Source organism: Engystomops pustulosus, chromosome 1 (genome assembly GCF_040894005.1).
Source record: "Engystomops pustulosus chromosome 1, aEngPut4.maternal, whole genome shotgun sequence".
In the NCBI taxonomy this organism is placed as follows: Eukaryota; Metazoa; Chordata; class Amphibia; order Anura; family Leptodactylidae; genus Engystomops; species Engystomops pustulosus.
This window is the reverse complement of record NC_092411.1, coordinates 97818284-97831056: the sequence shown is the minus strand read 5'-3', so window position 1 is coordinate 97831056 and position 12773 is coordinate 97818284. Positions and strand designations below refer to the sequence as shown.

Here is a 12773-nt window from a genome sequence, read left to right as displayed (position 1 = left end):
TTAATGAGAAGCCAGTCTGTCCTCGAAGCTGCATGATATTAGGATTCTGGAGCCACTTATCACCTTCTGGCAGAGGAAATTAGTATAAACAATATCTGTGTACAAGGTCTCTGAGAACTGAACACAATTAATTAACTTTTTTCCCAAAATATGCTGATGTCCAATAGCTTTGCTGTATACTATTCACACCCCTTTGATGACTCTTCTGTCTGATATATATTATGCATTTTGATTATTAAAGGAGAGAAGATCTTGATTAAGAGATTCACATGTCTTGGTCTCTATGTTCAATCCTGAAAGGGTTAATTAGGACTCACCTTACAAAAGTCAAGAGGGCTGTTGGGGCCCTGCATAAAAATCCCTAACACCACTAAATCATATTTCCGCTCCAACATCAAGAATTCCAGTTCCTCCATTTTGTTTGTGAGGCTTCTGGCATTTGTGTACATACACTTTATATGGTTTTCCCTGTCCGTATTCCTTTTGTCCTTATCCCCCAATCTCATTCCAGCCCCCCTTCCTCCCCCATGGACTATGACTCATCACAGCTCTCTATGTACACTGTCTATTTGCCCTGCACAAGTGTAGTTGCCCTCCCCCCAGGTCTCTAGTTTAAACACTCCTCCAACCTTCTAGCCATTTTTTCCCCTAAAACAGCGGCCCCCTCCCCAGTGAGGTACAGCCCATCCCTACTGTAGAGCCTGTAGCCGACACAAAAGTCAGTCCAGTTCTCCATGATCCCAAAACCCTCCTTCCTACACCAACTTTTGAGCCACTTATTTACCTCCTTGATCTCCCGCTGCCTTTCTGGTGTGGCACGTGGTACAGGTAGTATTTCGGAGAAAATTACCTTTGAGGTCCTTGCCCTGAGCTTATGGCCTAAATCTCTGAAATCATTTTTAAGGACCTTCCACCTACCTCTTACTTTGTCATTAGTGCAAATGTGGACCATGACCGCTGGTTCCTCACCAGCCCCTCCCAGTAATCCGTCAACCCGATCCGCAACATGCCGAACCCGAGCACCCGGCAAACAACACACTGTTCGGTATGCACGGTCTTTGTGACAGATTGCCCTGTGTGTTCCCCTAATAATCGAATCTCCCACTACCAGCACCTGTCTGACCTTGCCTGTGCTCCCATTACCCTTCTTACTGGAGCAGACATTCCCCTGGTTGCTAGCGGCGACGTCTTTCTGCAGCATTGCTACCCCAGAGCTGATATCCCGCTCATCCGCCAGCCTGGCAAACTTATTGGGGTGCACCAGATCAGGACTAGACTCCCTACAACTCTTCCCTCTACCCCGCCTTCTACATGTTACCCAACTAGCTGCCCCCTCACTCTGCACCTCCATACTTCCCTCCCCACACCGATCTTCCCCAGAGAGTTTGTGCTCCAGGAGCAGCAAACTTCGCTCCATATTGTCAATTGCCCGCAGCCTTGAAACTTGCTCATTTAGATCCAGAATCTGGGCTTCCAGGTGAGCAGTTTTCACACACCCCACACAGCAGTATTCCCCCTCGAACGGCTGTTCAAGGAAAGCATACATGGCACAGGATGTATACTGTGTAGCAATGCCACTTATGGAGTCCATTATTCTAATGGAGATTACAATAGAAATATGCACAGAAAGAAGAATTTACAGTCGAAGTAACACAAAATACAGCAGTTACCTGCTAAAGCCCCTCAAACTTAAGTCCCTTAAACCTAAGTCACACTTAAGACACTGCACACACTTCGGATCAATGCACACTCGCCGCCAAGCTCCCACACTCGCTTTTCTGATGCTTTTTTTAAAGGTTATCTGCCTCAAAAATCTGCAGAGCTCACTGCAACAAGATCTGGCTGCAAATCATTTTATTGTCAAATTTACTCAAAAATTTTGGCCATCCACACATCTCAGTTTTGCCCGAACTGGTCCGCCCTTATCAGGTAGAATTTGTAAAATGAAGGATTTCTTCTGATGGTATGAGGGGCTTTATTGATCTAATACAAATAGTGGAGTGGAATCGGATGCCTTCTCTCTCTGGAAGGGGAGAAGGCTTTTGAAAGGGTCTATTGACGCTAGCTCAACAAATGCAACAAAATCCGTTATACTGGGAATTAATATACCAAGTGACATCAAAACATATCTCCAACGTACTTACCCATATTTAGGGATACAATTATCATCTCCCTCCTCAAGACTGTTTCATCAAAATGATACTCCCTTACTGACACAAATAGAAGCACCGGATTCTTGACTAAGAAACTCTTGAATTTGGCAAAAGAACTGTGGTAAGCGGCAGCACTCAAAATCCCACGTAGGTGCGATGTTTAAATGGCACGCGTCGATGACACACAAGCGCCTAAGATCGACGCGTTTCGTCGCCTGTGTGTCATTCCCCATGTGCACATGTTTTAATCAATAAAGGATTTTTTTGCCATTTAAACATCGTACCTACGTGGGATTTTGAGTGCTGCCGCTTACCACAGTTCTTTTGCCAACTACAGAGGATTATTAATAAATACGTCTGGGGCAATGGAATGCATAGAGTCTCAACTAATACCTTATATTTGCCTACCGCTAGAAGAGTTCTGGGTTTGCCTTGTATAGCAAAGTATTATTATGCAGCAATTTTAGATCAAGCTAGACAATGGTTACTAGGAAAATGGATAAACATTGGCTTCATATTGAAAGAGAGTATAGATAAACCTCCTACTTCCTATTTATGGAATATTCCGAAGGATTCCCCATATAAAAAGAAATCTCTTATGAGATATGCAGACATGGTTTAAATTTTGCTGCACAACAAATTTGGGATATGCTTGTACACCTACTTTCGGTGTTTATACCAGACATAGAAGTGTCCAGTTGGTCATTGTGATGAACAAGGGTGATTCACATGCCGGATATTCTCCTGTTCATGAAGTAATCCATATCCCTTACCTTCTCCATCCTCATTGTAATTAGCCTAATGGAGCTAGCTAGAGTGTTATCTAACAATGCAGGGGCCATTTGGATTTGGTTTTGTCAGGGGATCATAGTGCCCCAATTCCCTAGGTTTTAGCATGCTTGAACACCAAGATATAAATATCTTGGAATGGGACCGTAGCAAATGGGTATTTCTTCGATAGGGGTTACTGACAAGGAAAGTCAACGAGTTCCTCGAGTTCTTCGCAGCTAGTTTCTGAGACCACATGGACCAGTGAGTATTCAACACCTGTTCACACACAGTGAGCCTTTTTACCTCTTCACATGGTGCGGTATTGCATGGCATCCGCTGCTTCTGTCGTGTAGTGTTGGTGGGGACCCGGGGCCCAGAGTCATGGGGGCTATGCCTGCCAGTATGGGTGCTGGGGGGAAACCAGGTCTTGGTCACAATAGCCTACGGATTCACTACAACAAGGTCACCGAGAAGTGTTTAGTGGTCTTGTACAATTTGATCAAAATGTAACTAAGAACCTCAAGTTTGTTAAATGATGTAGCCTAGCAGCAGTAGATCATTGTGTAATGTGTGGATGTGTGGTCCAGTTCTTTTTCTCTCCCCATGTTGTTCATCTAATGGGTTTTGTGGATATATGCTCCAAGTTCAATTATCCCAAAACAATATAAATTTATACAGATTTGCCATATTATTGCTAGTGTATAAACAAATGGTATTAAAACACGAACAAGATAGGTTGCAGGGCCTACAAAAGTGGGAAAGGGATCTAGGAGTCTCAATAACTTAAGAAATTTTCATCCGTCAGTGTCTGCTTTCAATCGGTCAATAATCCATCAATATTGCTAAAGCAAAAATCAATCCTGAAGCTTTTCATTGCTTCTGACAAATGAAATGAAGGGGAAACCAAACATAGTGGCAACATCATAGAGTGGTGGAGGGTGAAAACAGCATTATGGAAATCACAGGGTGTTCCAGGGAGACAGCAGTCAGTTGGCAGCAGAATGAGTAGGCCACAGAGTGGCACAATGACAAATTATGGAGGTGGCAGCAACAACGTAGTCCACAGAGTGGCAGAATGACAGAGTGTGGAAGTGGTGGCAGCAGCATCATGAGGTCATAGAGTGGCACAATGACAAATTCTGGAGCTGGCAGCAACATGGTAGGCCACAGTGTTGGACAAATGACAGAGTGTGTCGGTGGCGGCAGCAGCAGCAGAAGGAGGTCAGATAGTGGCACAATCACAGTGTGTGTAGGTGGGTGGCAGCAATAGCAGCAGCATGAGGCTGAACCCGAATTTTCCTGAAATTCTAAACAAATTCCACTTCGTTAGAATCCATTTGCCCATGTCTAGCCGTGACATTGAAAAATTTCTTTTATTTCCAATACATGTCCCTTTAGTCCCTAATGTTGAATTACCGTATATACTCGTGTATAGGCCAAGTTTTTCAGCACAAAAAATGTGCTGAAAAACCTCACTTTGACATATACACGAGTCAATAAAAATAATAAACAGCGCGGTTCCCGATGTCGGCTCCGCTTCTTTTTTCCCTGCAGTTCCTCTTCTATCTTCTGTAACAGTCGGCTGGGGTGGCCATGTTATCTCCCAGCAGGCGCATACTATGATGTGGCCGCTGCTGACGTCATAGTATGTGCCTGGCGGCCGCGAGATGACATGGCCGCGCCCAACAAGCTGTTACAGAAGATATAAGAGGAGCCGCGGGGAAGAAAGAAGCGGAACCGCGCCAACATCGGGAGCCACGCTGACCATCAGGGCCGCCAGAGGGTGTGTATATAAGTTTTTTTTTCAAGTGTTGGCTGGCAGGGTATATTCTACAGGGGGCAGGCTGGGCTGGCTGTATACTACAAGGAGCGGGCTGGCTGTATACTACAGGGGGCAGGCTGCACTGGCTGTATACTACAGGGGGCAGGCTGGGCTGGCTGTATACTACAGGGGGCAGGTTGGGCTGGCTGTATACTACTGAGGGCAGGCTTGGCTGGCAGTATATTATTGGGGGCAGGCTGGGCTGGCTGTATATTATTGGGGGCAGGCTGGGCTGGCTGTATACTACAGGGGGCAGGCTGGGCTGGCTGCATACTACAGGGGGCAGGCTGGGCTGGCTGTATACTACTGGGGGCAGGCTGACTGTATACTGCAGGGGGCTGGCTGGCTGTATACTACAGGGGGCTGGCTGGCTGTATACTACAGGGGGCTAGCTGGCTATATACTACAGGAGGCACGCTGGCTATATACTACTGGGGGCTGGCTGGCTATATACTGGGAGGCTGTGACCAATGCATTTCCCAACCTCGGCTTACACTCGAGTCAATAGGTTTTTCCAGTTTTGGTGGTAAAATTAGGGGTCTCGGCTTATACTCGGGTCGGCTTATACTCAAGTATATACGGTAATACCAGAACTAAAGTGAAAATTCACTGTACAGGTTGTTCAACTTCTCTGAAATACAACAAAACCCCGTTTATGGTTGTAAACTACTGAATGAATACAATGTGGTGCTCAGAATGAAAATAATCCTAGTTTAGTAGTTTAGAGGCACTTTTAATAAAATTTTGTCTACAAGTTATAGGCAAAAATACAACTTATCCTACAATTAACAAGCCTCAAAATTTCCAGAAAAATAAAAGTTACTGATTTTAGAACACAGTATTAAAACATTAAAAAAATCCCTTTGTCTTGGAAAATACAGCTAGAAACATCTTATAGGGGTTAAGGTTTAGAATTATTATTCCCAATCATGAACTCCCTTGTTTTCAGATGCCATGGGAGTTGCATAGCTCAAGAAACTATATAAACCATGTTATTTATATTTGATTTCTAAAGAGATTCTGATATGAATGCAGAAACAACTAAATATTATACATGAATTAATACTTCCTGAAGATGTACACATTGCATCCAAAATCATTTTTTAATGAACTAGTATTGTTTTGTATTTACATATTTTGAATGGGTAATATTTGGGCTTTTTTATTGTTTATACTATATTTGCTTTAATTTTATCTCAACTGCTTTTTATTTCTTTATTTTCAATGAAAAAAACCATCAAAAGTACATTACATGTTTTCATTCTAGAAAGCTACTAACCCAACCTGAACAAAAAGAAGTGAGAAAGACTTGGTGGGTGCACATATTTTACATGAATTATACATCATTCATTAGAATTAGAATAAACATCATGCATACAATGGTTGTAAAGTTTTTCATTTATTTAAATTCTCATGGATATTTTGGTTTTACTAAACCTTTTTTTGCTGATTTGTAACAACTGATTCTGCCTTTGAGTTTGATGAGAAAGCTCTGTGTCAAGCAAGGTTACTTTATGTGCCATTTTAGCTTAAAGACATCCTAAATAAAGTTAAATAAAATCAATAAAGTTTTTCAATTTATTGGGCTATATTTAAAGTTCCACCAGAGGTTTCTGTTGTTCTGCTCTGAATAGAACAGTTAATGCATGCAATAACACCTAAGGTTGTGCAAAAGACCCAATTGACTACAAAAAAGATATTCATCAGAGTAGATGTGAACATAGGCTTAAAACTTTAAATTTTATAGGTAAGGGGTAGAACAAAGAACTCTATAAAACTTTAGGACTTTATAACTCCTTTAAAAATAGAGTAACCAAAATGTGACAGATCCCGTTAAAAATAATAACTAAAATAACTAGATAGATTTTATATTTAAGTCTATATATATGGTGTTTTATTAAAAATAGAAGAGTTAATAAGGGGAACTATAACAAAGATGATAACAAGTAACAAGCAAAAATACTTTGGAAAAAGGTGTGGCATTCATAAAGGTACTGTGTCATAGCCGGCATGTTTTCCTACAACCTTAATGAGGTCACTCCTAACAACCTGATTACTAGTTACTAGGACATCCGACAATCGACAAATCTAAAACTAGAAGTTCTGTTTGGCCAACAGAGGTGGACCCCTTGCATCACATATCCCTCCTGTACACTGCACTGTGCTCAGTTGGATGTGGCCAGCACACAGTTTTTTCTTTTTTTTACATAGTGTAGAATATGCTTGTCAATAACTGTATGTCCTTCCTCCTTAGTATACAGCCTGCATAGAACACAAATGAAAGGGTTATGGAACGCTACTGCTGTAACTGAATTTATATTATTAGGATTTCCATCAAACCAAAGATTCCAAAACTTTCTTTTTCTGATCTTTTTAATTTCATATCTATTAACCGTTACTGGAAACTTGGTTATCATTACTGTAATTCGAGTCGACTTACATCTCCATCGTCCCATGTACTTTTTCCTCAGTAATTTTTCATTTATGCAGATTTGTTACGTAACTGTGACAGTTCCTAAATTGCTCATAGGTTTTTTGGTCAGAATAAACAGAATATCCATTAGTGCTTGCTTTTCTCAGTGTTACTTTTTCTTCTTTCTTGGTGGTATAGAGAACTTTTTGCTGGCAATCATGGCTTATGACCGCTATGTGGCAATCTGTCATCCATTACGATATAATGCCATCATGACCCCCAAGTTATGCTGGAGTTTGACATGTGGTTGTTGGTTAGGGATCTTTCTCGGCTCTTTACTCCCGGTGATTTTCTTAGCAAGACTATCATTTTGTGGACCAAACATTATTAACCATTACTTCTGTGATGTATCTCCACTCCTAAAATTGTCCTGTTCAGATACCTCCCTCTTGAAATCGAACTTTTTCAGTTTGATGTGGGTTATTGTTTTTAGTTGTCTCCTCTTCACTCTTGTTTCTTACATTAATATAATTTGTGCCATTATGAAAATCCCCTCTACAGTGGGTCGCCAAAAAGTATTCTCTACCTGTGGCTCCCATCTTACTGTTGTGATCATTTATTTTGGAGCTGTCATATTTATGTATGTCAGACCAAAGGATAGTTATGCTTTTGAGGAAGACAAGCTGATATCTGTTTTCTACTCCATTTTAACTCCTCTTTTAAATCCATTCATTTATTGCCTGAGGAACAAGGAAGTAAAAGATGCAGTGCAAAAAATTATTCAGGCTAGAAAATTTATCCCAGGTTTGTCAACTCAATATAAATAAAATATGGTGTGTATTATATAATGGATACTGTCTAATGCAAATGACTGGAAACATGTTTTAATACTTCATTTCAGTTTTACAAAATGCATTTATATAATACGAAAACCTACTTTCTAAGTATTCTTAAAAAACCCTTATTCCATCTTGTTACCTGTGAGTAGCCCGAGAAGAAACAAAAGAAAGTAAAGAAAGAAAAAAAAATACTGTGTAAGGCTCCTTTTAAACTGCCGTATGCTCATACTGCAGTGTGCTAAAGAGGAGGAGGGGTGATTGCTGCTAACCCCGCCCCTCTCTATACCAATGTACGAGGTTTGACTGTATTATAACGAGGGGGAACTATACTTGTAGTAAAGAGTTGGGCACATGCAAATACAAATCAAGCAAAAATACGAGAGGGCCATGTGCTATACCAAAAACAACAATTTTTATTCAACATGACTGAAACAAATGACATATACACCAGACCAACAATAAAAGCAATTAAAAAGGAAAAAATCCTAAAAACTTAGACCCAGGGGAGGTTTGGGCACATGATAATGCCTCTAAAAGCAAATACCTCCCTACCCAGCCCTACACCCAAAGCCTGTCCAGCAAGATGAATCAAGTGACAAAGACCATGAGAAAATAACATGGCAAGTGCAACCTTGCAACAAAACAATGATAATAAAATAGAATACAATAATTACCAAACAGGCCAGACAGCTAGGGGAGGGACTGGGAGAGCCCCACGTGTATCGCCACTCACAGTGGCTTCCTCAGGGGTCATACGCGTGGGGCTCTCCCAGTCCCTCCCCTAGCTGTCTGGCCTGTTTGGTAATTATTGCATTCTATTTTATTATCATTGTTTTGTTGCAAGGTTGCACTTGCCATGTTATTTTCTCATGGTCTTTGTCACTTGATTCATCTTGCTGGACAGGCTTTGGGTGTAGGGCTGGGTAGGGAGGTATTTGCTTTTAGAGGCATTATCATGTGCCCAAACCTCCCCTGGGTCTAAGTTTTTAGGATTTTTTCCTTTTTAATTGCTTTTATTGTTGGTCTGGTGTATATGTCATTTGTTTCAGTCATGTTGAATAAAAATTGTTGTTTTTGGTATAGCACATGGCCCTCTCGTATTTTTGCGAGGTTTGACTGTAAACATGGGGAAAAAAAGCATGCTCTTTCTTTTCCCCCTGCATAGTACGGTGCCATATTTATGTGGTCACCGTACCACCACCACTTATGCGTCCTCAAAACAAGCGTGTGAAAGCAGCCTCAGTTTGTCCTTTTGTACTTCAAACTTACAAGGAAATAAATAGGACTTATTACATGGTGGCAAAACTGTTGATGGCAAGAAAGATGTTCAAACTTTTTTGTAGTTATGAATGAGGTTTGTGAACACGTTAGGAGGAATTTTGATCTATTCCTCTTTGCAGAGCATCTCTAAATCATTAAGATTTTGAGGCTGTCACTTGGCAACTCAGAACTTTATCTCGCTCCATAAGTTTTCTATTGGGTTAAGGTCTGAAGACTGGCTAGGCCTCTCCATGCCCATAATGTGCTTCTTTTTGAGCCACTCCTTTATTTTAGGGTCATTGTCTTGCTGGAAGACCAAGCTACAACCCATTTTTAATGTCCTAGAGGAGGGAAGGGGGTTTTCCCTCTGAATGTTATGGTACACGGCTCCCTCCATTCTCCTATGGATGAGGTGGAGTAGTCATGTGCCTTTAGTAGACACCCCAAAACATAATGGCCCATAATTATCATCATCTGGGTCATTTTTTTTGTCTAAATTTGCAGTAAACAGAAGCTCTTTGGAGCTTGCACATGTATTAATGAAATACTTGCCCCACAATTATATTGCAGTTGCACTTTGGTTGACACTTCAGAAAACTGTGCACATAAAGAGGCATGGTAGTGCTTAACCAGAGTTTGGACCACATTTTTTGTTGTGATTCAACACTATTGTATTGCAACAACATGAAGCTAACTGCAACTAAAAAAAAAGGTGGAACTGTGTGCTCATCCTAAAAATGGACTACTTTAACTAAAAGCATAAGCCACTATTGTGTCATGTGGCACAATCTGCACTTTAGTGAGTCAAACTAAGGCAGTTTGCTCCAGTTTTCATATATCTGGGCCACTGTTTCTGCCTCTATGCTTGACATTGGGAAAAATGTTTGGGTCTTGGGCAGCATATCTCTTCTTTAAAATATGGCGAGTTGAGTTAATACCACAGATCTCAATTTTTGTCTCATAACACTTTCTCCCAATCATTCACAGAATCATCCAGGTGTACACTGGCAAACTTCAGATGGCATATGTGCCTTCTTGAGCAGGGGGACCTTACAGACAATACATGATTTTAAACCATTGTGGTGTAATGGTTTTATTGGTGACTGTGGTTCCAGCTCGTAGTTGTAGTTCACCCCTCGTAGTTGTATGCTGATATCTCTCCTTCCTAATGATCAAGGTCCCCCCACCAGGAGAGATTTTCCATAATGCCCCAGATCAATGTCAATTAACAGTCCTTTTGAATTTCTTCAATTTTCTTACTGTAGCACCAACAGTGCTCCCCTTCTCACCCAGCTTCTTACTTTTGGTTTTGTAGCCCATTCAAGCATTGTGCAGGCCTATGATCTATGGACCTAGATTTACCCCCTTTTATACAAATGTCCACGGTAGAGTCCCCCCCCCCCACTAATGAAATGTCCACATTATAGCCCCCTTGAATAAAAACTCTATACTTAGAGAAAGAGAGAAGAATTCGGAGGTAAGTACAGAAATTTTTTAAGGCTCACACAGGCTCTTCACCTCAACCCCCACACTCCTCTATAACCATAAGAGCATCTAAGAATATGTCATCAGATTCTCAATTTACCTCTTCCTAATTCTCCCAATTTCAATTAGAACAGAGGTTTTGGTAACCAGGCATATATATTTTTTTTAACAAGAAGCACTCAATATAGAAAGGAAAGCTTCACCTTCATTCACCCTTATCATAAAGTTCAGGAATATCTTTCTTCCCAAAGGGTCTAGTTCTGTGCATCTGGAACTAGGCATAGGTGAATGTCTTAGAGAGATTGAGTGTTCCCAATAATACCTCTAATTTCAAAAACCCTCACTGTAAATGAAACTGAAAAGATGAATCAAAAGATGAAATATATCATCATATACTCAAATACATACTAAGAGTTGTCTCTTATCCCAATCATTTTCAACAGTTTCCATGTTCAATATGACCTACTGTATGTAAATAAAGCATTGAATCTGCAAAATACTGGGTTCCCATTTATCAAAATATCTTAACTCCCTTACAGACATGTGACATATTAGTACATCACATGTCGACTGTGGGTGTGCTGCATATTGCAGCAAGCATCCACTGGTAACACCTGTGACCCCACGATCGCTGCGAGCAAAGCTGTCAGCAGCACTACAAAGCAACTTCCCATGACGTCATCAGGGAGCGATGATCTGTTGCTATGACAGTCTTGCGTCTTGTATGACTCGAGGCAGTATAGTTTCTGATAATAATAAAAAAATTAATAAAAAGTTATCAAAAGGCCATACAGTCCTCAAAATGGTAGCAATGAAAACGTCATCTCATCCCACAAAAATCTCTGTACATCGAAGTATGAAAAAGTTATTAGCACCAGAAGATGACAAAATGATTAATTTTTTTTGTACAGAATGTTTTAATTTTTCTAAATGTATTAAAAATCAACAAAAAAATGTTGCAAATACGTTTTTTCACCAATTTCACTGGATCTGGAATTTTTTGGTCGCTCCCTAGTACACAGCATGATATATTAACCCCTTAACGACTTGGCCTTTTTTAGTTTTTTCACTTCCATTTTTCACTCACCAACTTCAAAAATCTATAACTTTTTTATTTTTCCACATAAAGAGCTGTGTTATGGCTTATTTTCTGTGTAACAAATTGCACTTCATAGTGACGGTATTTAATATTCTATGGCGTGTACTGGGAAGCGGGAAAAAAATTCCAAATGCAGTGAAAATGGTGAAAAACCACATTTGTGACGTTTTCTTGTGGGCTTGGATTTTACAGCTTTCACTCTGCATCCCTAATGACATGTCTACTTTATTCTTTGGGTCGGTACGATCACGTGGATACCAAATTTGTATAGGTTTTATAATGTTTTCATACATTTAAAAAAATTAAAACCTCCTGTACAAAATATTTTTTATTTATTTTGCCATCTTTGTTGTACGGAGCTGTGGATAGTGTAATTTTTTGCGAATTTTGATGCGAATCTTCATTACTATAATTTTTGGGACTGTGCGACCTTTTGATCACTTTTTATAAATTTTTTCATATTTTTCAAAATGGCAAAAAAATGCCATTTTCGACTTTGGATGCTATTTTCCGTTACGGGGTTAAACATAGTGAAAAACCGTTATCATATTTTGATATGGCAGTATGGCAGTATGGCAGTATATGTGGATTTTACTCCCCATGCATTACAATGTGCAATTAGCACATTGTAATGCATGGGTTAAAACGAAGTAGCCTCGGGTGTTCGGAACACCCGAGGTTACCATGGCGACGGATCGCCGCTCCCCGTGACGTCATCGGGGAGCAGCGATCCACGACAAGATGGCGGCGCCCATGCGGCGCCATCTCTTTGAAGCCGCCGGCATCATTGCCGGCGGCGATCGCGGAGAAAACACCAGCGATCGGTGCTAGCACCGATCGCGGGTGTTACCGGTAAGCATTTGCTGCAATATGCAGCAAAGACTTACCGGCTATGGAGAGGGCTCGGCCCGCGAGCCCTCTCCATGCACCG

General features: G+C 40.8%; 1 protein-coding gene across 1 annotated transcript; it reads left to right on the top strand.

The window, feature by feature from the left end:
* The first annotated feature begins 7023 nt into the window (after positions 1-7023).
* Positions 7024-7986, top strand: LOC140116231 (olfactory receptor 6B9-like). The gene has a single exon (XM_072132866.1). The coding sequence runs from the start codon at positions 7024-7026 to the stop codon at positions 7984-7986; it is 963 nt and encodes a 320-aa protein (XP_071988967.1).
* Positions 7987-12773: the final 4787 nt, after the last annotated feature.

What these genes read in the sequence shown, in the direction of transcription:
- LOC140116231 (XM_072132866.1), top strand. Translation starts at nt 7,024, where the DNA reads ATGAAAGGGTTATGGAACGCTACTGCTGTAACTGAATTTATATTATTA.